General features: G+C 41.9%; 1 protein-coding gene across 3 annotated transcripts in view; it reads left to right on the forward strand.

Moving 5' to 3' along the window:
* Positions 1-27,512, forward strand: part of Mllt3 (MLLT3 super elongation complex subunit) — a 265,674-nt gene that overhangs the window by 236,200 nt on the left and 1,962 nt on the right. For all 3 annotated transcript variants that reach the window (XM_087904864.1, XM_085686236.2, XM_048453051.3), the window contains 5 exons: positions 8,022-8,097; positions 10,123-10,252; positions 12,682-12,781; positions 18,498-18,569; positions 19,831-19,902. In XM_087904864.1, the coding sequence (XP_087760990.1) occupies positions 8,022-8,097; positions 10,123-10,252; positions 12,682-12,781; positions 18,498-18,569; positions 19,831-19,902 (450 nt within the window). The remainder of the gene's footprint in view (positions 1-8,021; positions 8,098-10,122; positions 10,253-12,681; positions 12,782-18,497; positions 18,570-19,830; positions 19,903-27,512) is intronic.

Genomic DNA, 27,512 nt, shown 5'->3' on the forward strand with positions numbered 1-27,512 from the left:
TCTTTTAGCAAACACTGTAAAAGCAGAGCATCAACTGGAACCATGCTGAAGATAATTGTACTTCTGGGGGATTGTGTAAACCTCTTTGTATTAAATTTCTGGTTTAAGGAATTCTGTAGGCATTTCAAAATCTTCTGAATAAATTTTGTTGCATCGTGATAAGAATCTCTATTAGAATATTTTTATTTAATTGAAAATTTAAAATTTTTGACTCTAACCTGAGCTTGAGCATAAAATATTATAAAATGAGAAAATCCGGAGTTGAGTAAATTGTGCCGATATTGTCTTATATATATAGAGAACATTTTGCTGTGGAATTTGAAACCTGTGTAATGCAGTTGCAATTTGAGCAGGTAAATTGCAGGATTAAAGCTGATAATTATCAGTATGGTTAGCATTGTACTCGCTTTTCTCAGTAAGCACCTACCTCTAATAGCTGTACATTTCCTAGTTGTGATAACAACCATTGTATTAACATACAATGCACAAGAAAGATAGAGGAAAGGGAACCAGTATGTTACTTGATAAATATACCAATATCCAAAATAGGAAGATAGACAGAATACAAAGAATACTTGCTGCTAGTAATAATTTTTGTGTAAATTCGCAGTGAGAAAATATTACATTTTTGATTTGGTTATAGTCAGATAGTTTAAAATCAATTTTCTCTGGATTTTAGTTATTTAGAAATTCATATGATGGAAACCATGTAACTATGCTCTTAACAAATAAAATGAACTTTTAATGTCACTGCCTTTATTAATTGCAAGCTTCACATTTAATGACAAATCTCTGTAAGAGATTAATTAGATTAATACTACTAAATCTTCTTGGGACTTGTAGCTGTTTATTGCAGTTCTGTTAGTGTCAGCCAAACGCTCTATGTATGTTTTTGCAGTAATTCATTTTTAAGAAGGTCTAAAATGGTAAGAATGCCATTCAGTGGCTTAAGAGGCTCTCTTCGGGTTTATATGTGTTTTGGTTAGTCCCTTTCATTTTACTATCATCTGTATTTCTCAAATTCATTCAGTTTGCCATTTTAAATGTTAAATGTTATAATCCCAAGCTGAGGCTACATATACTATTTAAAACGTTTTTCCCCCAGTGCAGTGCTGCTCTTGCAAGTGTGGAAAATAGAAAATATTCAGAAATTACAAGGCTTTGGTGGTCTGCATAGGTGGCGTTGCATACTTAAAAGGAAGAGAGTGGGAACAGCAGACAGTTGTAGAACGGGAGAAGACCGGAGGAGCCCTGTCCTGATGTCCATTGTTCACTGAGTAACTCAGTTTGCAACAATCTAGCAGGGATCCTTTTTCTTCTTTTCACACTCTTTTATGAGGCATTTGACCTTTTGTTACTTGCAACTTTTCCTTTTGGAACCATGATCCTCAAAATCCCAGTGGGGGTGGGGTGGGAGACATAGCACGTACCAATCCCCAGCATGGCAATCAAATAGTGTTTAATGCTCAGGTGTAAGACTGTACACTCTGCTCAGATGTTCGTAGGGAGTGTTGTGACTGTACATAATGTTTCCAGGTGAGTTTTCACACTCCTAAACCTCTCAGCAAGTTCGGATTCTGAGCCTGTAATCTCTTCGCACACATCTGGCCCAGACACCGCCCTGCAGTGACTGGCGTTTTCGAAAGAGCACATGTTCTGACTACAGTAGTCGGTAGCAGCCTTCAAAGTAAGGCGGGTGATGAGAGATAAAAGACTTGAGGCTCTTCTGCTTAAACAGAGGAAGCTGAAAGAAAATTATAGCCATCCGTAAGTGTGGAAAAGGGTCTTAGAGAGAGATTTATAGACCCTTGTTCCCCAAGGCCATTTTGTTTCCTAATGAGATTTTGTGTTCTCAGACAGGGTGTGGGGAGTCAAAGGATACAACATTTAATAGTAACAGTGAAGATGATAATGAGGGAGACAGCAAGTGCAGTTGTTATAGAGATGCTTCAGTATAAAGCCAATTATCTTGGCGTTTGGGATGATTTTTTATATCTGAAAGTTGAAAATATAATAGCAATAAGGACTCCTTGTTTTGCTAACAGTTACTTGAGAGGGTAATTCTGAGTTTCTTGCTGCGTTATCAAAAACTGACGGGCACAACAATAGTCTTTGATCATGTATCAGCCCAACATGTGAAATGTGATTCTGACTTAACATCAAGCTCATTGAAGGTTTTCAATACAAATGTAGAGTCTGCTAGGAAGAGGCACAGCACCTTCCCACGGCCACAGGCTGCATCAGCTAGCAGCAAAGGTTGCAGCTTCCTGTGGCTTTTTTTTCAAGCGCATTGTGTTTTCAAAGAAAATGTTGTTAATGTGTTAAGACATTTATTTCTATGATGTTACAAAATTTGATACTGTAGACTCAGAAAAAGAAGGTAGATTATCTTTGAAGGCAAATGAACTGTTGTACTGTATTTCCCGATATATCCTCTTAATCGGCGCCTGTGTCAAGAGCAAGGGGGCAGTTAAGAGTAGAAACTTCCCTGCGAATGAGGTGCCCAGCCGAGACTCTTAGGACTATCAATTGGGCAAATGTGAGAAGCAGCGAATGGCAGTCCCTGATCTGGGATGAAGGGCTTGCCTTACCGCTCCTTTGCTCAGCCTGCAGGCCCTCAGATGTCTCTTGTAGACAGGGAGAGACTCTTTCACAGTGACACAGAAAGCTTTGCTTGACACTAATGCCATAAAAAGATGCTGTGTTCTGAGCGCTGCTTTAATTGTTCCTTTATCAAAGATACAGGTGTAACAAAAAGAGATGTACATGAGAAACCAAAGCAGTTGTTGTGATCTATGTAAATATCACCCTGTGGCTACCACGTCAACGTGATTCAGTCTCCTTGGTTAGACGATAACTATTAAAAATGTCTTACTGTCTTTGTCTACTTGAACCTATATATCATAAACGTTGTGGCTCAAATAATAAATTCTGAGAGCGCAGAAAGGCAAAAAATCATGTAACCTGGAAGGGGCTTTCCTCTTGGCTTGCAAGTGGACACCATCGTGCTTGGGAAGAGACTATAGTGGGGCTGGTTCTCTGATGTTCTTCTTTCAAGGGTCCTAATCCCATCGTGAAGGTTCACAGTCATGACCTCGTTTAAACCTACCGAAGGCTTTGTCTCCAAAAACCCTACCCTTCGGGGGAGGGCTGTAGTAGATCACGCGCAAGGACACAGTTTAGTGCATAGCACCTGCTCTTCTGCACATAAAGCAGAGGAAACTAATCATTTGCCCAACTGCATAAAGATATGTTAAGGGCTGATCCAAGTTTGTCTTCATATATCTCCCTTGTAATAAGGTTTTGATCTTTTTGAAAGTGTTTTATTAAAATTTCTCATTTATAAGCATTTTACAATTCTCCCTTGTGTTAATCTTCTTAGCCTAAGTTATTTGTCATTTCATTTTGGTCTTGTCATTTGCTGACATAGCTATCTGAAAGCTTTGCCTTGCAGTGTAATCAGTAAGATACCCTTCACTCATCCAATGGAGAACTTTTCTATGGCTATTCAGCATGGCTATGATGGTGCTACTCTTTAAAAATAAATGTATATTTGAAAAATGAGTGGATAATTTTCAACTTCTTATAGAGGAGAAAATAAATGAGTTAATCTCATTTTTTTATGTTAAGCTTAAAGGTACATAATGTATAGGGTGAGCCATTCTTAATGAAAGAATGAAACTGACCAGAACTGAGTCTTCAGTCAGTTGTATTGAAAGGTAATAAAATCAGTGAAATACACACTTTTCTTTGTTTAACATTCATCTTCAGTGTGATCTTTCTGGATATTTGAGCAAGGAAGAAATCATTTCTATAGCAGGATATGAATTTTCTTTTTCTTCATGTAGTGAAAGCTTTGTATAAAACTCTGAAATCTATCTAAAGTAACTTCTGTTTAGTTTTTATTCCTTCTTTATTATTTAAAAATACTTAGTTTTTCTGTATTTTTTCTCTTTTATCTAAATGTAGATACATGTTCCTCACTTTCCTTCTAAAGTCTGATTGCTGCAAAGATCAAAGTTGAAATTCTGCTCATGGATGCAGTCGTCTGATCGGACAGAACGAGCGATGTGTGTTTTCTAGGAGGAATCTGTTTCTGCAGGCTTCACTTGTGATCCCACTTAGCTTCTAGGCGTTAGAAGCATAAGGACTTTCTTATTTGTCCTGACAAAAGTCATCCTCTGTAGAGAAACCATTGCAGGATGATTTTACATACCTGTTCAGTGGTGAAGAATGTATCATGATAGAGCTCTTGTTTCACCAGCTAGGAAGATATGCCTTGTTTTAGGCAGTGCTGACGCTTGTGGCTTCTTGCACGTAAATACTTGTATAATGGCAACCTAATGTTGATTAGTTACCATTATAATAGTTTTTGATAATCCAGGACATCAACAATTTTTTTTTCAGTAGGGAGGATTTTGAATTTGTGAAAACAAGCGTCAAATTAGCCCACAGGGGAAAGTGTGAGAGCATCATTAGCTTCCTTGGTCATTGTTTCTGGTACGTCACTCCCAGGTTCACACGTACACAGGTGAGCACACAGATTTAAATACTTCTTAGGAGAGAGAAAGGAGGCTGCTGTATCGTGAGGGCCTTTAATCTGCCCAGTTTAAGTTTGTTTTTTTTTTAATAAAATAAATAATCATTGGGTTTGGAGGGGTTGGCAAATGTGAATTTCTTAGAGTAAAACATACTTAAAGCAGCGTGATGATCGAGAAGACCGTGTCTGCCTCTTGTGGTGGCGGAAGGACTTCGGGGTAGCTGGCATGCAGCTCAACTGTGTGCTAATCAGTTTGTGTGCAAGATTAGAGTTTTTGTCAAGTTGGCACAAGCTAGGTACAACTGAAAAGGGGGAACCCGACTGAAGGATTGTCTCTATCAGATTGGCCTGTGGGTATGTCTGATGTGGGAGAGCCCTGCTCACTGTGGGCCATACCATCCCTGGGCAATCAGTCCTGAGCTGGTTAAGAACATGAGCCAGGAAGCAAGGGAGCCAGTAAGCCGTGTTCCACCGTCCTCTCTGCCTCAGTTCTGGCCTCTGAATTCCTGCCTTGGCCTCCCTTGATGATGGACTGTCACTTGGAAGTGTAAGATGATGAGATAAAATAAACTCTTTCCTTCCCAAGTTGTTTTTGGCTAGTATTTTATCACACCAGCAAAAGGGAAAAAAAATGCAAAAGGATCCTTCTACCACCACATGAATGAACTTCAGAATGTTTCTATTGAGTGACAGCCAGATTCTGTCATAGTGTGTTCTTGAAAAATCCGTGGAGGAGAATATAGAGAGAATTCCTATGGGTAGATTAACACTTCTGGTTTTTTCATGATGCATTTACTTTTTGTTTGTGTGTGCATGTCTTCACATGAGCACATGCCCATCCACTTGTATAAGTTATGGAGGCAAGAAGACGACTTTTTCTATCTTCTTTCAGCTAGCACCCCCTTGTTTTTTGAGACAGCCCCTTATTGGCATGGAGCTTGCCAAATAGGCTAGACTGGTCAATGAGTCCCAGGGGGCTCCTCCCCCCCCCCCCCCCGTGTAATTGCAAGCCCTGCCATCATAGCTGGCTGATTCTTCTTCTTACGAGATTTTTTAAAAAGATTTTCCCCATTATGTCTATGTTTGTATCTGTCTGTCTGTCTGTATCTAGGTATAACACATGAGTGCAGGTGCGTGCATAGACCAGAGACATTGAATCCCCCCCCCACACACACACACACGTTCTTTGCTCTTTGTCTTTTTTCAGATAATTAGCAGCTGTGAAAATGTTTACTGTGCCTGTGGGTAAGATGCTAAAAGGTTTGGTTTGGGGATTTGCATAAGCTTGAAGTAGAAGGGTCAAGATTAATGGTGTGTAGTTGGGGAGATGGCCACTATCTTCGCTTGTTTACCCTAGGTTGATTGATTGGTTTGTTTCTGAGACAGTATCTGACTATGTAACTGTGGCTGGCCTGGAACTCACCATGTAGAATAGGCTGGCCTCAAACTCGTAGAAATCTACCTGCTTCTGCCTCGTAAGTATTGGTATTAAAGGCATGTACCCTGACATTCAGCCCTAGTTACCATAGTTAATGTCATTCTCAGCAAACAGTTCTGGCAGCAGATTCTTTAGGTCCAGTGTAATATACGCTGATCAAGAAGTATGGTAAGGAAACATTTTGTTGTTGTTGTTGTTGTTGTTGTTGTTGTTCCCAAATGGTTTCCAGGGCTATTAAAACATTACCATTTGCAGGCATTTTTCATGGCTGGAAAAAACAGTTTGGAGAGGAGATAGAGCTACTCCCTGGGCCTTAAGAGAGCCGTTTCACACAGATGGGCGCGGCACTTCTCAGTTGTGTCACCTGCCACTGGGGCTCAGCCCTGGAAGAAGCACCTAGCAGAAGTGAGGAGTGCGTCACACAGGCATTTGCACCTGTCAGCCGGCTCTGCTTTGTAGCCTGCAAAGAGTGATGTGTAGGACACTGTACAGTTCCCGGGTAAATCTCGCGGTGATGAAGAGGCGGTGAGCCGCCTGCTTCTCATTAGAAGGCCCGTCTGGCTTCTTTCCTGCAGGATGAGTTAGATTGCTGACACCTGTTTTCCCATCCACCCTGAGGATGTGAAGTGTGCATCAGGAATGCCCAAAAGTGTTTCCTCATGTCCCGTTCTATGGAGCTTAGTGCTGTCTCGGGAGGGGGAGCACCCCTTTGCGGGAGGGGAGATGAAAAGAATTCAATGGCGAGAAACTGTCATGAACACTTAACTGAAATCATCATCATCATTTAGTGTCTTCTGATTGTGCTTGTAGTTGTATCCCAGCTGTTTTATGCCTTTAGCAAAGGATAAAAGAACACGTGACCTATTCATGGGAGCACCTCACATGTTTCCGAAATAACACAGCTATGTCTTTGAAAATATGAGGTTATTGGAAATGGGTAGAAATAGTCCATTCTTAAAACTAAACACATCAGCTTTATTTAGTTACTTAAAGTATGAGCTTAGTCTTAAGATGCAAAACAGGAGTATGTTGTTGGTGGGGTCCGTGTCTTGCGTATCTCTTCCCATGCATCTGGTGTCGCCCCTTCAAGCAGCGTAAACTCTCTTGTGTGAGCTGTTAGACAGTGGAGCAGACAGACTGCAATGCTGCCTTAAGGGACGGATAAAGATGGGGTGCAACATGCAATGCATTCTGCTAAGTATGGAAGAAACAGCAAGAAGCACGTGACCGTTGAAGTGCTGGCCTTCTATAGCTTGTCTGGGGGAGAACACAGTGTAGGGACTGCCCCAGAGTGCCACAGTGTACCAGGAAGATGCATTTGACCTGCTTCGCAATGGTATTAGTGGTTTGTGAAGGAAGAAAGTGGTTTGGGTGTGTCCACGAGTTGAATGTGGGACTTGTTCCGGATACTAACAGATGAGCTGAGATCACAGAGAATCAGAGGGGGCATGTATGAGGGCGGCTGCTCTTCTGCCAGTTCACAGGCTGTGAAATTAAACAGTATTTTTCTTCTTAAAATAGTGGCATTTTCCCCTGACTTGTTTGTGGGACTTGACCGGATGTTGTGAATATTGGCCTCCATTTGTGAACTTGGGGTGAGTGGGGTTAGTTGGTTTGTGGCCTTGGACCAGGGTAAAATTAACTGGCCCATAATGTGATTGAACTAATGACCTTGGCCTCGTGACTACTATGTCTGAACCATTTGAGTCAATCAAACCTCATGGAAAGGACAATGGAGGTATGTGTCCCTTAGGAGGAGATGTGCAGGGCAGTGAGCAAGGGTGAAGTCGCGTGGCATGCAGGCATCTATCTTTTCGTCCTTGGCATTTTATATGTGTATTACTTCTAATAAAAGCAAGGCTGTCAAAAAAAATGACATCACAGCTCTCCTGTGTTCGTTTTCTAACAGAGTGATATGTGTGGTCGTTCTCCTTGCATAGCCTCCGACTTGCTGTAGACACCACTTTGAACACGGGTCGTTTTCATCTTAATGCGTGGTATCCCACAGATGTATTGACGATGCTTTTCTCTTCTTCTCTGAAGTCAGAGCAACCCAGTCCTGCCAGCTCCAGCTCCAGCTCCAGCTCCAGCTTCACGCCATCCCAGACCAGGCAACAAGGTATCTGCAGCTCCCACCACGCGTCCTAATGAGTTGATTTATGACCTATCTTCTACTGTTTTATTATTTGAATGGTAACGTGGCTTTTATGCAGTTGTGTTTATTTCCCCCAGGAATGAACTTGAGTATCGTTCTGATATATGAGGCCTGGCTCTCGCAAGTCCCCCTCTCTTCCAGTCTCTGCCATCACATTCCCATTTCACAAATGGATTATAGACACAGCCCATTCCAGGGAGTTCCCAAAGGAAATACTCCTGTAAAGCAGCGTCAGAGGCACTGACATAGGCTCCCATTCTTCATCCTTGAACAGCTCTCATTTTACTTACCTTATTTTTTTTATAGTTTAGTGGACTTTTAAAGCAAAAGTATATTTGCTATTTTTAAATATGTATATTTCTGTATTCATATAATACTCACATAGATACTCACATGCTAACCAAAACTCTGGATAAGTTAAGCCAGAACATACAGTGAAGTGTGTTTTTCACGTGTGTATCAAATCTCCAAAAGTGGGCTCTGTTTTGCTTTTACACAATAGAAGAGTGTCAGAGAGTAGCTTGTTTTCTAGTATCATGGCGACCATCACCGTTCTCATTGACTACGCTCAACTCCAAGTGGCCTTGCATGCTTTGAAAGAGGATTAAATTGTTGTGTGTATTTGGACTAAGACTAAGCTTCCAAGAAAATATATAATAAAAGGCAGTGATAGTTTTGGCTATTCAGAAATCTTGTTTCATTGGCTTGCAAAGAAGTAAGCCCACTACAAAAGCAGAGAAATCTTGAGTTTGCAGAACGTGAGATTGCAGGGAGTCAGTGCATGTTTTCGAACTGAATACTTGGCGACAGCTCAGACAGTCTTGTTGTAGGTTAGACTTTGGGGCTTGCCCAATCCAGAATGAAAATGCCCCTTTCTTGGATGTCTTTACAATCTTCTGTTAAACTAAAAAAGAAGCTGTTTTTGAATCCCATTTTGAGTAGTAAAATGGAAGGAAAGCAACGCTGTGTGTGTGTGGGTGGGTGGGTGGGTGAGTGTGTGTGTGCCCATGTGCACGTATGCGTGTGTTTTCAGTTTTGTCTGGTCCTAAATAAAATTAGTTACACCTCTCCCCACCCCCATCTAATACTGGATATTATCTGGATTTTCTGGGCACATGATTTATTACAGCCTTATTTATGTTAATACATGCTGATGTTTTGCCAGGAATTTCTTAAAAATAAGATAAAAATTGGCCACATAAAATTGTTACAGCAAGATCTGCTGTCCAAGATCAATGGAAAGATCAGGGATAGGACATTACACCATAGAACCGAAACACTTTCTAACCTGAACTTGACTGAAATGCTTGCTTGACCTGAAACTGACCTTGAAATAAAGGAGCAGCTAAACCTTAATAGATCAGAAACTACGACACAAAGGCTGCGTTGCCAAGAACCAACTACAACCACAGTGATTTATTAATCTCAACTTTTCAATACATGGATTAACTTAACAAAACATCCTGTTTACCAATAGATCTATTTTTCTTTTTGTTGTGATTTGGGGTGGGAAGGTAAGAAATAAAATTACACAGAAAAAAATCCTGTGAAATGGAAATTCTTTAAATTTTTTTGTTTGTATTTTATGTGTATGGATGTTTTACTTACCCATGTATCTCTGTACCTTGTGCATGCCTGGTACCCGAGGAGGTCTGAAGAGGATATCAGATTCCCAGGAAGTTACAGAGTAATAATCGACCATGTGGATGCTGGGAATCAAACCTCAGGTTCTCTGGCAAAGCAACAAGTGGTTTTAGAACCATCTCTCCAGACCCGAATTAGAGGTTCTTTAATAAACATTTTAGGGACTCTATGATGAAATCAATAGTGTTAAAGTAGAGATTGTAATCTGGAAAGTGTCCCGAATTTGCTTGCAAAGTCTTAACTGTGTAGGATGATGGTCAGCACTACACGTGTCCCCAGTGTCTAATATGGTCAGGTGTGTCGGAAGTGTTTGCTTGACTGCCTGTGGCCCATGTCTTTCCTCAGGTCCTTTGAGGTCTATCATGAAAGATCTGCATTCTGATGACAACGAGGAGGAGTCTGATGAGGCAGAGGACAATGACAATGACTCTGAGATGGAAAGGCCTGTAAATAGGGGAGGAAGCCGAAGTCGCAGGTAAGAAAGAGATTCCCTGGAGTGGAGGCGTACTGGGTCACTAGATAACCACAGAGGTGAGAAACACCTCAACGCTGGCAACAGGGAGGATGGGCTATAGCTAAGTCAGCAGCATGTTTGCCTAGAATTGTCAAAGCACTGGGTTTGGTCCTCAAAACGTTGTAATCCCAGCATTTAGGAGAGAAAGAATGGAGAATGAGAAGTCCTCAAGTTTGGGGCCAGTCAGAGTAGCGTGAGGTTCCTTCTCAAACAGGAAGAAAGGTACAGCAAATGGATATATTTCCTCTGAATACAGAGTGGTATGTTTGTCTTCATTTTTATAAGAAACCACTTTTGCTTTTTTTTTTTTTTTTTTTTGCTTTTTCCTTAAAAAAGGTTTCCTCCAAAGCATTTATAGGAAGAAGCCGTGTCAGAAGTCCTTGCTATGTAACACATAGCATATTCATCCGAAGAGTTGGTATAGACCTATCACTTGGGGTCGGGGGCGTCACGTGTGAAGAAACAGCATTTGCTGCTTGCAGTTAGAACTACATAATTGGCTCCGGTGAATTATGTTGTGACCTAATTAAAACTAAGTTCACCTGTGTGTGTTTTCCAGCAAATAAATTCCTTTTAAGTGTGCTGACAATTAGGTTCCTTAAGTAGTGTTAATGCTATGAGACATAATTCCACATTAGAAGATGGTAATTCATGTCACTTATAATTAATAGTCAGCTTGAAATTGCCTTGAGGATTTTGTTTATCATGAGGAAAACAAATAGGCATGCACACTTTAATGTGTTATGAGTAGAAAATATGAATCTTCTTGAACTTCAAATCCAATTACATTTGTAATATATTGCAATAAATCTTTTCCCATTATCTATTACTGTGTGGATGGCCCTGGAATACCTAAGACAAAGGCGATCCAAAGGGAACCGAAAGTATGTTTCCTAATTGGTGGTTCACTTGTGTCACTTGAGATGAGCTGCCCTTGCACAGAATGGAAGCTGTTAGCTCCTGCAGTGACCCTGCCTTACAGCGCTGCGCTTGCAGCATCTTTCTGCACCTTACCTTCTCAACGCATCTGCATGCATTCCTTTTACAGGACCCTTAAAGACATGACCCTGTAATGCCTTCTTTGATCTGACAAGAAGGAAACTGAGCTGGACCTAGGTGTTTTGGAACTAACTTGACCAACCAAAACCCCAGCCAATGACTGCTCTCCAATTTAGCCTATTGTAAACACACACACACACGCACACACACACACGTGAACTCATGTCCTATTCTTGTAATTTTCTAAGTTGCTGTTTAGGAGATCTGGTTAGCTGACTGTTACCTGCCCTCTTTCTATCCCATCCAGAGTCAGTGTGGGTTAGAGCACACACAGTCCTTGTCTGTGAGCCCCTGATGTGGATGTACGTTATCAGGGACTCATCTTTGTTTCCCTGTCTGACGTATACCGTCAGTGTGATGTCTCCATCTAACATTTGATCTTCAGAGCACTTGTGCAGTCTCAACTGTTTAATCAGTTTAAATACTCAGCCTTCCACTTCAGTCAAGAAGCATTTGAAGGCAGCGCTTCAGCAGAACACTTCATTAATGTAATTTAGTTAAGAAAAACAAGTTCCATCAGATTTTGCTAAAAGGCTGTCCCAGTGTATCCTTTTCGTTTCCTGTCTTGTATCGCGTCTGTCTGAATGTATAATAGAGCGAGCAGGATGTGATTGCCTATTCAGAGTGAAAGAGAAACTGTCCTGATTCCTATAGCATTTGCTATCTCAGAAGAATATTCTGTCAGGTTACTATATAACCAGAGAGGAAGCGGATACTGAAGCGCCCTCCGGATGAGGGCATACATTCGAATAAGCAGAAGAAAGCACCATCTCCTCTCTAGCTAGGAAACGTTCTGTTTTATTCTAAGTAGAAAAAATAAATAGAGAGAGAGAGAGTTGTGTTTTTGTTCTCTAGAGTAGAGATATTTTTTAAAAAAAACAGTGATGTTTGAAGCAGTTTGTGTCCCGAGTGTGTTTCTAGCACATTATTATAGCCATGTTTTGTAGTGGAGACATCACTGAACCGTGACGCAGCAGAAATGTGACTAGCGTCTCTCCAATGCTAGGCTTCCCACAGTAGCTCAGGTGGAGACTGAGCCCCAGCCTTGTGTCACGTTACTGGGCTTTGAATCCTTGAGCCTCCATTTTGCAACTGTAACTAGATCTGGAGGACACATATTTCTACATCCTGGTTTATTCAGTCGCAAAGACTGGGCTCATTGAAAGCACACCAGCGGTGGATTCGCCTGACGCGTCCAGATACAGGCAGTACCGACATATGCCCGCAGTTGTGTGTTACAGGCAGCCTTTCAGTGGCGATGTTGGCCTTCCTTGCTTTCCATACTTAACTGTCTGTGGTAGGGTGTGTGACTGTTCAGTGTTTCTTCTCAGGGTCAGCTTGAGTGACGGCAGTGACAGCGAAAGCAGCTCCGCCTCTTCACCTCTCCATCATGAACCCCCGCCGCCATTATTGAAAACTAACAACAACCAGGTAAAATTGTGGACTTTGTGCTCAGCAGGATTCTGTAGAACTGTAAACACGGTCATTTTTAATGCTGCATGTAACTGTTTTACCTCTTAATTTTAAACAAGGTTCCTCTTCATTTCAAACAAATGGGAATCCTCAACCTTAGTATTAAGCACACGGGGTAAAAGCACTTCTCTGTTCATAAGATGAGTGTGCTCCATTGCGTGGGTGAATTAATAGATGCAGGGCAGAAGGGGGCACAAAATGTTGCACATATTCTCAGCTTCTCTGTATTTTATCCCTTAGCATAAATAAATAACGTAATTAGAAAGAACATGACTTATAGGACTAGCCTTATTTGATGGGTTGGGAATACACTTTTAAGTGCCCCACTTTCTTCATTAAATAATGTTAGCGCCCTGCAGCTTAACAGAAGGACAACAGTGTATATAAAGGCAGTGCGCAGCATCTACTTGGCACTCAGTTTATATAAATGTTTATTGTAACTGCTTTGGCCTCAGTTTCTCATTCAAGAGAGAACTGTTGCTTGGGGGTGCAAAGAATAATTAACAAAACAGTGATTATTATCATGCTACAAGTTGAGCTAAAGAAAGCTTATTGATAGTCAACTCAGAATATAGCTATTCAGATAAAGTCTAAACAGTTTTGAAAGCTGCAATGAAGAGCTTATATTAAATAAATGAGTGAGATTGGGATATTTCATAACTTACTAAAATAAACTGTTTTCAAGCATCATGAATATTATAAAAGTCCCACTATGCATTGAGTTGTTGCTCATTCCAGTAAGTTATTTTTATCTTTTGTGTAGGCAGATTTCCTATGACCTCTGCAGTAATTGCTTAATTCAAGTTGCCATATGAATATTAACGCGAAAATTAAAGGGTTGCGTTTTCTAAAATTATGCCATTTCATAAGCGTTCTGCTATTTAAAATATCTTGCCCCTGAATTAGTGATATTTGTTTTGAGTTGGAAAATGCGGTATTACTGCCGTGAGGATATTCTTGTGTTTTGTATAAAGAAGCAATGCTCACTTAAATTCTAAAATTCATCATCTGTAAAGCTTGTCTGCACCCTGAATTCTTCATTGTTGGGTAGGAACAGCCCCTGCACTGTTACAGCTCAACTGTAGTTTCTGTCCTACTTGAGAATGGAGTCCAGCTTCCTCATTCCTAGCCTGGCTTTGCTGTGTTAGCTTACCCCATCTTAGCAACTAGCTATGCCGTTTGCCTTCTTGCTTCCTAGCATAGCTGCCTTATGCCACAGACCAAGAGTTCCAGGGGGAAGCATCAGGACCAGGCAGCTGAGGAGAGCTAACTGACTGGATACGTAGAACAGAACAAAAAACATAAACAGTATTTTTATAAACATGTGCTTTTAGAAAAAGCTGACAGACGAACAGAATTAGGACCTTGACCTCTTCTATGCCTGCTCTAACCCTCTGTAGGCCCTTTTCTATTTCCAGGGGACACTGCATCAGAATTGGGATTCTTGAAGTAGGATTTCAATGGGTTTGCCTTTGTGTTCTCTCCAGCCGTCTTCGGCATCTCTCCCAGGCACCGGTCAGATGGCTGGCCGTGTAAGCGTGGCCCCCATCAAGCCCCTATCCTGAGTGGACAGTATGGAACTGACTTTGGTTCTTGGGGAAAGTATAGATTCTTTGTGAAAATTGGTACCTGTCTAGCAAACCAAACCCAAAACAAATAATGTCATCTGTCTGGGAAGGTAAAGATATACTTTATCTGATTGAAGAGTAAACCACTGTTTCCTTGGAATGTTCATTTAATACCTTTAGCTTCTCACGTGTGTGTAATCATCTCATCACTAACACTCAATGGTGTGTGCCTTTCTCAGTGCACCTGTGTGCCTAAGACCAAAGTCCATATGCCTCCAATGTTAGCTAGTCTGGAGTGGGACGTTATGTACAACTGAAGTACTTAGCTCCTCATACCCGTGTCTTGAAACTTAGAACAGGAAAGGGCTTTTGTAAATCACTAATGATTTCTTAACCCCATTTACCTGCTGTGGGTCATGTGTGATAGGATCCCTTTAAATCAGTATCATTAGTATTTCTGTTATACAGTGAAACAATGAAAATTTCTTAAAACCCCAAAAGTCCCTTAAATTTCATCCTGGAATGTTTTTAGTATTATAGGTGAATGTGTACAGGAGATGCACTGGAGAGCTCATGCGTACCAGCATGGGTTGGGACATGGGTATCTGAAATTTCCCATCAAATTAAAAGGGTGGTGAAAACAGGAAAGGCCTGATTTTAAAATCCCCGAGTTTTCCTCTCCATACCCATCAACTAGTGTATTAGTTGGCTTTATGCTGCTGTGACAAAACACCCAAGACAAACAATTTTAAGCTAAAAAGGTGTATTTTGGCTCAGTGTTTCGAAGGTTTTAGCCCACGGTCCCCTGGCTCCGTTGTTCTGAACGGAGGGCATGATGTGGCAGGGCATCATGGTGGGATTCATTTGATGAGCAAACCTCCCATAAACAAGAAGCAGTGTGATAGGAAGAGAAAGGACATGGAAGTAAGATCTGACCTCCAGGTTCTCACTGCCTTCCACCAGATTCTTCTTCTAAAGTTCTACCAACTTACAAGCCTGCCAGTAGATCCAGCCACTGATTAAGACAGAGCCCTTATGTTCTCAAATCCCCACCTATGAAGATTCTGTAGCAGGAACCAAGCCTTCACCGCAAGAGCCCTTTAAGAACACTCCAGTTCCAAACCAAAAATCTGCGCTCTTTCCGTACTTGATAATGATCTTGCAGCTTTGGGTATCAGATACAGCAGAAGTGTCTGCTGCCCCATCTCAAATCTCCCAGAGTCTAAGGCAGGGATAAAGTGCTAATTGAGTAGTTAATTTTCTGTCTACTGAAGAAAGGACATAGAGCCACATGTCAGCAAAGCGAAGAAGTCAATAGAAGTGTCATTAGAAGTTAATAGAGGCTAACAGAAAATCTGCCATATAGTCCATCTGCTGCATGATTGACTTGATATTTCTTACAACAGGATCAGAAAAATATAATCTTAAATTTTATTCCTAAACTACTTCCTCAGATTAAGGATGAAGTCCTGAGCTAGGACACACACCTTTAATCCCAGCATTTGGGAGGCACAGGCAGGTGGATCTCTGTGAGTTCAAGGCCAGCCTGGTCTAAAAAGAGCTAGTTCCAGAACAAACTCCAAGGCTACAGAGAAACCCTGTCTCGAAAAACCAAATTTTTAAAAAAAAAGAAAGGAAAAGAAAAAAGGATGAAGTCCTACTAATCTTGTGTGCTCAGCTTTAGAGATTACATGTCTGTTGGTGGTTGGTGGTTTAATTCGGTGGTTTGGGTGATTGTCCCTCTCCTCAGTGTATTGGCAAATAATAAAGCGTTTTATGATCATTTAGCCAAAGGTGACTTTTTTTCCACCATAGGCACACCATGTATAAAGTGCAAATAAACAACCCACATCTGTATAGCCCATTGTAGTACGGGGAAGGGAGATAGGAGGATTCAAGGGAGGAAGTGATCCACTGGATCCAGCTAATATTGAAAGTATCATAAATCGCCTGCCTGCCTGCCAGGCATGAGTGAAATTCAAAAGCGACTCTCTAGCTAAACTAGTTTGAAATAAGCCTGTGAAAGACAAGGTGCTGTACTTTTATATTCTGGAGTCAGTCCCTGAAGATAAGAAACCATCGTAAATAAAACAGTTGTCTTCAGCATGGCACAGTTCTCTCAGAACGAGGTTTTGACAAAGCTGTTTATTTTGGAGCAGGGAGAGATCAAAGAAGGAAGATTAACTGAGCCCTCTCTGGGCATCCACTCAGTAACTTGAGGAGGGTCACTGACACCCGGGGCTTTTGTTCCTGCTACCAGGGCCTCAGAAGAAAGAAAACCAGGGTTTCAGTGTGTTTTGTCCTTGGGTACTGTCGCCCTTTCGGAATGTGTGGGGTTGGACTTCAGCACCCAGATGTTCTGCCTACCCTCTGCTTTGAAGGGGGGCTTCAGGCCTGTCTAAGCCTAGCTTGTAAAGTTCTTTTGAAAACATAGCATCCTCAGACCCTTGGAGAGCGAGGAGTGGGGGATGGGGCCGTGGGAGGGGCAGACGTGATGGGAACAAATTCAGCCCTCTGAAGCACAAGGCAAAAGGCTGGGCGGCCTTCTCCTTCCTGCCTCCCATGGCAGATTGTCTCTGTGTGGCCCAGCCCAGTGCTGAGTTGGCCAGGAGTGCCATCTACTGACCTACTTACTCCAGGTCTCTGGGCTGGTTTTTCCCTTGAGGTCTCATTTCTAGCAACAATAAAGAGGAGGAAATTCCAAATGCAGTGGAGAATTTGGGGCATGGTAAACATGATTGCCTTGCCTGTGTTATTTGGCAATTCCCTTTGGTTGCCAGAAGGGTAGTATTTTAAGTTAGCTTGGCCAAATCAGTCATTTGCTTATTTTAATGTTAAGAATGAAGGCATGAATGTGAAAGACCATTAGAAATGCATTTTGCTTATGCACATTTTCAACTCGAAGAGAAGTATTTTATTTAGGCATATTCATGCCAGAATACCATGGTCTTATTATTGCCAAGTAGAATACTTATTTATTAGTAGTATAAAATTTTATAGCTGAATGGGAATAAAGCATTATCATGTGTCTCTTTCATTCATCTTTGTAGGCCCTAATGTGTTGGATGATAAGGCAGGACATCCAGCCCCATGCTTTTGTCACGAGTCATTATAGTATATAGTAGACGGGAAACAAAACTCTAAACTGAATTAGGACAGGAAACAGTATAGTGAAGAATAGAAGTATGGGACTTTGAAAGACCACCCTCAGCATTTTCCTCTTTGATATTAGTTTCTGATTCTAGGATTGAGGTTATAATGAGAGAAATATAAACCGCTTTGCTTGCATGTGTATGCACATGTGTAAGCACTCATTATCAATAAATGCGGTCACCCGCAGCCTTTTCAAACTGGGGTGGTTTGCAGGTACTTCTCCCAGAACCTTCAATTTTGAAGCGCCTGCATAACAAATCAGTGGTATTTTATTAAATAGTAGTATTCTCTTTGCTAATTACGAGCATAGCTCCTCGCCCAAGCTTCTGAACAGTGTGTGGAATTACAGTTGGTCCAGATGAAAGCAAAGGCACTTGGCTTTGTATCACACACAATCACATCGTTTCTTGGAGCACATCAGTTTCTGTCATCAAAGGACCCCAGACGGTGACTGACTGATGGCCACCTTCACGCCCAACGTTGCATCCGTTTAGCGGAGTAAGCGGCTAGCATCTGAAAGGCAGGTGCTCCAGAGGGCAAGGCTTGCTTTATCATTCCGCGCCCACCAAGCACTTATGCTCATGCTGAAGCAGCAGAATAAACAGGAAAAAAGTCCTGCCAGCAGGGACAGCAATCTCAAAATAACTCAGCTGCTATGCATGCGCGAGCGCTGTCAGGAAAGAAAAGGGCCCTGGGAAGCTTAGATCGGTTTCCTGATCATCAACGTTTTGTTTTCCTAAGCTCTGCTTCTCTGACTCAGCATTTCATATACAAGTAATTTATTTTCCGGGGGGGGGGGGGGGCGGGCAAGATTAGAAAAGAAGCAAATGCGAGGAGAAATGCTGTTTGGGAAGCAATGTTATTGTGCATTTTGAGTGCTTTTGTTTCTGTGGATAGCTGCTAGCTAGAAGGTGCTTGAAGTGAAATTTACTAGTGTTGTCTTTGATTTCTAGATTCTTGAAGTGAAAAGTCCAATCAAACAAAGCAAATCAGATAAGCAAATAAAGAACGGTGAATGTGACAAGGTAAGTTTCCAGTCCACTCCTGGGAGTGCTGCAGACAGCCTGGCATGTCTTTGTTTCTTTGGGGTCCCCTCCATCATTCTTGCAGGCTCTCCTCCCATCTCCGACTCCCAAGTGAATACTTCATCCCTGTGCTTTGGAGTTCCTTCTCCCTGTCTTGCTTTTCCCTTCAGGGTTAAGCAGGACCATTACATTTACCAAGAGACTTCAGCCATATCACATTGGGATATTTGACGATGGTAGCAGAGGCAGATTAAATCACATGCATATGTAAAGAAGATACCTGCCATCTGTGCAGGGAGCTTTCTCGGTGTGTGTATGATGTGTATAAACTCTGGCTTGAAGACTCCGAGAAATGCCAGTTACCAGTTATGGGCGGGGCTTAGCCTGTCAGTAATCTCCCTGTTTGCCTTCACTGAAGTTGGCCTTGAAGCAGCCACACAGTCAATTAACGAGGACTGCTAAGTCTGAAGAGATGCAGGAGAGCCCAAGTGCTCTTGAAGAAGAGTTGTTTGAACTGTTTGCTTCGTTGCATTTTTAGAATATTCTGTTCTTTAGCCACCTACTTGCATCATTTATGAACATTTGGAAATGCCCGGAAACCTTTTTATCTTTCCTTATTAAGATTTTTTTTCCTAATATATGTTGATATTTTCATGTTCAGGCTGAAGTGTTTTGTCATTGTCTAAAATTGTTTGAGATTGAAGAATTAAAAAGGAAAACAGCCTCTGCTGTCATTCGTCCAAACCGACAACACGGCATTGGATTTCCAGTATTCCTTGCAGAGGCCTTGTTTTGGGAAACTGAGTCTACTCACTTGAATGTTGTTGAGAGCAAATAGACTCAAGAATTATCCTCCTCCATTTAAGGCAGGTTTGAAAAGGTCAAAATCAGGGCAAGAAACGTCACAGGCTTCTGCCTGTGAGCATGGAATCCATATAACTTCGTGCAGTATGGTAGAATCACTCTAAGTTTTACATGGATGTTTTTATTTTTAAGATTTATTTTACTTGTGCGCGCACGTGCGTATATGCACTTACACGCAAGTACATGTGCATGTGGAGGTCAGGAGAGGGTGTTGCATCACCTGGAGCCGGAGTTACAGGCAACTGTGAACCGCCTGACATGGGTGCTGGGAACTGAACTTGGGTCCTCTTCAAGAGCAGTACATGATCTTAGCTGGCAACCCACCCCTGCATGTGTGTTCTTACTCACCAACTGCCTTTTAAAGTTTTGTTCTTTGGGGAACACCCTTCTCTTTCAGGCATACCTAGATGAGTTGGTAGAACTTCACAGAAGGTTAATGACGCTGAGGGAAAGACACATTCTGCAGCAGGTGAGAAATGTTTTTTAGTACAACCCTTCCCCCCAGCCTCACGGCCTTGTTTGTCCTGGGGTAATGTGTTAGCACATGGAGGCCACAGCAACCTCACACCGACAGAATCGGAATTGTGCTTACGGAGATATTTGGGGAGGACTTGAATATTTGAGGCTACCCAGGGTGCACTTTGGAGCACTCATGAAACTCATACCAGACGCAGTGTTCCGTTCCGTCCTTCCAGCTCGTACCGTACGTGGGCTAAGAGAGGGTCAGGAGAACGCAGAAACTTTGGGGACCAGGCTTCTGGTTTCATGGGAAAAACAGTGATAAGAATTTAAGTCAAGTGTTATAAACATTTGTCATTCAATTTGGTAACCTTTTGCCAGTTCTATTCTACGGGAAAATAAATATTTTTTTTCATTTCCCTTATCTTGTACAACATACAGTGTATTATCGTTAGCTCAACTCTGGAATGCTCCGAGCATGAGGAAACTTCTTTTAGCACAATGTGATGTTTTGAGAAGATAAGAGGGGTGGGTTTTAGTTTTTGTACAAGTACAGTCCATGCCTTTATTCCATGAACAGTGGCTATTGATAAAGTTATTTCTCTTTAACAATTTGGAGACTGTGGGTTCCAGATTCCATAACAGATTTATGCATTACTTCACTTAAATCTTCTTACTACTTTAAAATGACTTTAAATTACTACTTGTTCTACCGTAGTCATATATCAACTATTTTTTTAAATGTTGGTGGTTGCATTTATATTCTGTGTAGATCCGTTCTTCAGTCTGTGAGTACTCTCAAATTTGCCAACTTCTCTTGGTCTAAATAAACTTTTAGCCCTTCTAGAATTTGAAATAACAGATGTTGTCTATAGACCTGTGGTTCTCAATTTTAGTTAAATTCTAGGCTTTGCGTGTACCTTTAAGTGAGCATAGGTAGAGACGCTGGATTTGAGTGTCTAACTAAGGCATGGTTAGCGCCTTACTGGAAGTCATCATGTCTTCCTCATCCATCACCAGAGCGCTCAACTCACGTGGGGCATATTTGCATATCACCTATGTACAATCCCATTTGTCTCATCATGTCTGGTTACCTCTTATACTTAACACAGTGCAGACGCCGTGCACATCAGTGCTATCCTGTACTGTATGGGGACTAATGACAAGTTCATTAAAGGCACGTTTTCCCCCAAGAATTTTCAGTCCATAGCATGTTGTATCTGAGAACAAGGAACCTGGGGATACAAAGGACCAACTGTACTTTCTTCAGCTTTTTTTTTCATAGAACAGAAAACTGCTCACCGACTCAATGCTGATGGTAAATCTGGTAGCTGGTCTTCCTATCGGCTCCCAAACTCTAAGTGACTAAAAAGCAGTTGTCAGAAAAAGCTGCTGATGCCCAAACTGGGCCCCAGTTGCAGGTTTCATGGGTGTTGGTGTCTTGGGCAAGTTAACTGTTGGACAAGGTCTCACTTGGGAATATCGCTGGCATCCTCTGTCTAATGTTTTTTATCCTGACCTTTGAAAGAACTGTGAGTGAAGGTGGCTTACTTGAGAATTGCATGCAAGTGGATTACTTTAGCATTCTAGAGAGAAAGAGCAATATCTATAAATTTTTAACCTGGCATAAAGGCCCTCCAGGGCACACAGCATTTCACCCTGATTGCATTCCCAGGCCAGTTGAAAGCTCTATCTTCGGCCATTTGCCTTGTAATGCAGCCAAGGCTTGGGATTCTGATACTGTGATGTATGTCCTGTCACAGTTCACTGCTTAATTAATTCATATTGTAAAACATAGCACAGTGGAGGGCTGGTGTTATTCTCCACCTGGAGGGGCGCTCCTCTGGTGAAATGCATGCTGCAAAGTCTGTGTAGCCTCCACTGGGTAGAACTGAACGTCTGAACCAAAACTTCTGCTGAGGCCAGAATAGCATCTTTGGTTTCTTCCTTTAATGTGTCCCTATTCAAAAAACCTATTCTGACAATTTTATTTGTCTCACAAAAGCTGGCTAGTAGCATTATTTTACTCTGGGGGGATGCTGTCCTGGCTCCTAATATTTAATTTCATGAACAGACAGCATTAGATCTGGAAAGAGTATATATTCCTAAGTGTTGACAGAGGTTTCTGTCCCGCCCAGTCCCACAGCCATTCAGTCCCAAAGAAACACACAGAGGCCTACATTAATTATAAACTGGTTGGCCTATTAGCTCAGGCTTTTTTATTAACTAACTCTTAAATCTTACATTAACCCATAATTCATGTCTGTGTTAGCCACTTGGCTTGATCCCTTTATCAGCAAGGCATTCTCATCTTGCTTCCTCTGTATCTGGTGATGACTGCAGACTGACCCTTTCCTTCCCAGAATTCTCCTGTTCTGGTTGTCCCGCCTGTACTTCCTGCCTGGCTACTGGCCAATTTGCATTTTATTAAACAAATACAAGTAACAAATCTTTACAGGGTACAAGACCATTGTCCCACAGCACCTCAGCCTCCTTTCTCTTGGGTAAAAATACAGTAGGTACAAAGCAGGAGGGTTATTATTATTATTAAATTATTAACCTTTGTTAAGCATTAGTTTTCTTGTTAAACTATATATTCCATATTTATTTTCAAAATGAGGTTGAACATTTCTGAACTCCTCATCAATTCAACCATCAATTCAGCATTTTATTATTGAAGAAAACAGTGAATACCCACGTGTCTACGCACATGCACATGCATGCGTGAGCACACACGCACGTGTATATTTGAATAAAGGAAAAGGGAGGAGGGGATAAGAAGAAAGAAAAAAAAAACAGTTTTCCTTAATGGACAGCTTATTAACTTTGATACCTTCTAGGGTTGTTTTTTTTTTTTTTTTTTTTGTAGAATTATCATCAAGGTTGCAGAAATGAGTAACATAATGGAGTATTCTTAGCAACACAGAGAACCTCTCCCAAGAAGTATTCCGCTAAATGTGACTACTTCTCTCTGGTAGATTACCTGTCCTAAAACCCCAGTAAACTAGAGCCAGGTGTCCTCCCCTGTGAGCTCGGGTGGGACTTGTGTTCTCATGTGTCGGTATGGTTTGTTATATACACATGAAAGACCGACATTACAACAGACCAACCCCATTCTCGATAAAGTCAAAGCAAAGATTGTTCATGACTTTTCACTCAGTGAGCGGCCACTTTGGATGGGAGTAACCTACTCTGGTATTTGAAAAAAAAAAAATGATCAGACTAAAAATAATGTATCTACCATTTTCATTTTTAAAAAAATGGATTTGAAGAAGGAACCACTGAAATAGCAAGTAGGTCTTACCCTGTTAACACAAAACACCTAGCGGCTGCATGCTAACCTCCCCACCCCGTGAAGCAGTTCACACCTTCTTCCTTCCCCATCCCAACATGTACCCTGTCTGCCTGGGCTTGTCTTAGCTGCAGCCTCTCTGGCTTCTGTTACTATCATGCATGGGCATTGAGACCACTTTCTGAGCAGCATAGCAGCGCGATGGTTTAGCCACATTGCATCGGCAGGCAGGGCAAGAGTTAGTCCTTCAGGGATTAGTGGGGTATTTTCAGGATTTGTGGCCTATTTGGTTGTAATAACACATGCTAATGTTGTGTTTCTGATGATCTGGCGTCAGGAGTCCCGAAAGGAGTGTGTATCTTTCCAGAGCCTTTGCTTAACTGAGGACATTAGGACATGCTCTAATAATGCAAAGGATTGCAAGCTATTAATGCTGTTCCTGTTGGTGGATAGGACCAAACTCTCCCAGATGCATTTGCCTTGGCTACTGCTTGAGGTCTCTATTTGCTTCTGCCTTGATGATTTTTCACCAACCCCATATAAATGCAGGGGTCTTAGCAGGGTTAAAATGCAGGGTTAGCACCATCAGCTCCTATATGTGCCCTTGCAAGAGGGAGACCTGGTGGCGGCAGAAATGGGAGGCTGGCTTGTGAGCGTTGGAAACCCTTACTATACGGAGTGGGTTTCCTAGTGGCCAGAATGTTTTGTGATTTAAAATTAAGTGACTTTCTTCTATAGACAATTCTTGTCATCCACTTTTCAATTTATTGCTTAGTAACATACTATGCTGAATCATAGGAAGCTATTTTCCTGGAAGGGTGCGTTCCCTGTTGTTCAAAACAATAGTAACACAAATAGAATCAAGTGCCGGGTTCTGCTGCAGCTCTACACTGGGGCTTTCAGTCACTCTGACAGCTTGGCTGTGGCCGTTTCCCCACCTGAAGCTCTAGTTATTAAAAACAAACTAGCTTAGGCTTTTCTGGGTTTTCCTCCCTGCATTTTTTTCCCAACATGTTTTTAATGATTATTTAGGAATTTCACATCATGCCCCCTGATCACACTCAATTCTCTGTCCTCCCAGGTCAACGCACACACACACACACACACACACACACACACACACACACACACACACAAAAGTGGGGGGGCCAAGTCCAGTTTGTGTTGTGCATATACTCAGTGAAGCATGGTCAAACTCCCACTGGTCAGACTTAAGGAAAACAGTCCTTCCCCGTTGGCACCGCACCCGAAGCCTCTGATGGCGGAGAGCTGCACTCCAACATCCTCATCACAGTTTTTAAGAGTTCTCTTCAATGGTTTCTGTCTAGTGTGTTACTTTTGGGGAGAAGAGTTGGTAGGGGTTGTCAGAGAAGCCTTCTGTGTTTCTCTTTCTTGCCTAATTTGTTTTGTGGAGGGAAATGGCGTTGAGGGCTGTAGGGAGATGGACCAAGCCTGGTGGTCTGGTGCTGTTTACCTCTCCCTACAAGTAATTAAGGACAAACACCTTTCTGTTTATAGGGTAGTCTTAGCCATAGTGCCTTGATCCCTGCAGCAGGTGGTAGTTGTGCCTTATTTGATCCTCTGCCAGCCTGGCATGTGGGGCGGAATGTGTGCTTTAGCCCCTCCCCCCATCTTCCGTTTGAGGGCACAGTGATGCTTACGTGGTAGTGATGGTCAAGTAGAGAGCAGTCAGTTCTGCATGCGCCAGATCCGGGATCCCTTCTCAGTGAGCAGTCAGCTCTGCATGCGCCAGATCCAGGATCCCTTCTCAGTGAGCAGGCAGCTCTGTGTGCACCAGATCCAGGATCCCTTCTCAGTGAGCAGGCAACTCTGCGTGTGCCAGATCAGGATCCCTTCTCAGTGAGCAGTCAGCTCTGCATGTGCCAGATCCCTTCTCTGTGAGCAGGCAGCTCTGTGTGCACCAGATCCGGGATCCCTTCTCAGTGAGTAGGCAGCTCTCTGTGCACCAGATCCAGGATCCCTTCTTAGTGAGCAGTCAGTTCTGCATGCACCAGATCCGGGATTCCTTCTTAGTGTTGTGCCATTCACTACTGTGCATGTGGTAGAGGAAGCTCTGGACGACTTGACGTTTTCCTCTGATGTATGAATTACAGTAGCTCTGAGAGGCTATTTGTTCCTCTTTTGATCTGATTATTATTATTTTGAGACGGAATCTTGCCATGCAACCCTGCTAAGCCTTGAACTTGGAATCCTCCTGCCTCTGTCTCCTGTGAGTTATACTGACAGGTGGGTGCCACCGTACCCAACCTCCTATAACAGTGGTTCTCAACCTTTGGAATGTCATGACCCTTTAATACAGTGTCTCCTTTTGTGGTGACCTTCAACTATAAGATTATTTTTGTTGTTACTTCATAACTGTAGTTTTGCTATGGTTATGAATTGTAATGTAAATATTTCTGGAGATGGAAGTTTGGCAAAAGGGTCATGATCCACAGGTTGAGAACCACTGTCCTATACCAAAATCTACAAGTTTTTACTGAATTCATAGTTTACCTTCATAATGTAAGAAAAAAATAATTTACTCAGGAAAGAATGCTTCTGTTCAACCAGCTCATCCTTGTGTATGTTAAGTATCTGATTCCATGAGAGTTTTGTATGTATAGGAATAATGATGCTGGGAGTCTCTGTGTGGGGGCATATGTGTACTAACTTTTCCAGAGTGCTAATAAGTAGCTACTAAAACAAATGTGTGTCCATTTAAGATCTTTGTGTCAATTGGTGACTTTGTGTGTTTGGTTGGTTTTTGTTTGTATATATGAAGAAATAACTGTATTGTTTTTTTTTGCTTTGGACAGAACCTCAGTTCCTTAGCCCAGACTGGCCTTCAACATAGCATACTCATGCCTGAGCCTCCTTGAGTGCTGAAATTACAGCATTAGCCACTGTGTCTCTATGATAATAAGCTCTTGTTTAGTCCCATATAAGTGATATACTTTAGCAATAAGATCCCTTCTAATAGTCTGATACGTGGAGCAGAAGCCTGAGTCTAGTAGTATAAGGGAGTAAGATGCCCTTCCCTGCTTCATCCTAAACACACAGCAGTAGGCCTGCAGCTGAGTAATCCAGGCTCCGTGTTAGATTTTAAAAGATGACACCCAGAAGGTCAGCCCTGTCTCCATTCTGCCTCTTTCATGTATCCATCTTTTGAGAGAAAGAGAACTGTTAGACCCCCAAACATGCATCTCCATTCCAAGTAAGAAAGACAGAAGATAAAAGGCACATGCCTGTCATCCATGACCTCAGGAATTTTCATAAGACCCTAGTGATTTATGAGTGGTAGCATCTGCCCAGTGTACAAATGGGTCTAAGGAGACAGACTTTTAGCTGGGCGCACCACCGTGTGAAAAGGTAACTTTTAGGGAGAGATAAATGCATTTTATAGCATCGGGTTGTAGTGTCTGTCGTGGTTCCCCAACCTGAGTAACTTTTGTTATTAAAGCCAGAGTTTTAGCTCACAAAATAGTTCTGGGGGTCAGATAGCGCAATCGGAGCTCAATCTAGAATTGGACAATTAATTGGATTGAGGTGTGTGCATGCGTGTTTGAATTAATTGGATTGAGGTGTGTGCGTGCATGTTTGTATGTGTGTAACCAGAAGCACATGTTAAGACCCATGGGTATTCATTCACAAATGCTTTCAGGAAACGAGCTTTAAGAAAACAAGGGTTTTAATCTTTAGTTTTGCAGTTTTCCACCTTAGTGTTGCATAATGTAAAGCTTCACTGAATAAGTCATAGACTAACTCATTACAATCGTTTTTAAAGATAATTGAACTAAAGAGAATCAAATAAGAATGGAAGTTGCCAAGTGAACCCCCTGCGAGAAAATCTGTTCTTTTGCCCCATCTGCCCTCTCTCATGAAGCTTGCCAAAATGAGTCCACATCCCTTTTCTATATAGCATGTTAACTTAACAAGCATTTACCCAATGAGTGCACATCCATTTTCTATGTAGCGTGTTAATTTAACAAACATGCTCCTCAATGAGTGTGCGTCCCTTTTCTATATAGCGTGTTAACTTAACAAGCAAGCTACCCATGAACAGCATACTTTTGTTGTTGTTCCAGTCTTTCGAGACAGAGTTTTTCTTTTAACCTGGCTGTCCTGGAACTTGCTTTGTAAACCAAGCTGGCCTCGAACTCAGTGATCCGCCTTCTTCTACCTCCCAAATACTACTGGGATTAAAGGCGTGTGACCCCACCACCCAGCAGCAGTGTTTATTTATAATAACGTTATTGCTAATGAAAGAATATTTACATGGTAAAGGAATCCCTCAAAGTCATCCCATGATTATCAGTGCTGACCTTTGG

This window comes from Myodes glareolus, chromosome 3, assembly GCF_982192425.1.
Source record: "Myodes glareolus chromosome 3, mMyoGla1.1, whole genome shotgun sequence".
Classification (NCBI taxonomy): domain Eukaryota; kingdom Metazoa; phylum Chordata; class Mammalia; order Rodentia; family Cricetidae; genus Myodes; species Myodes glareolus.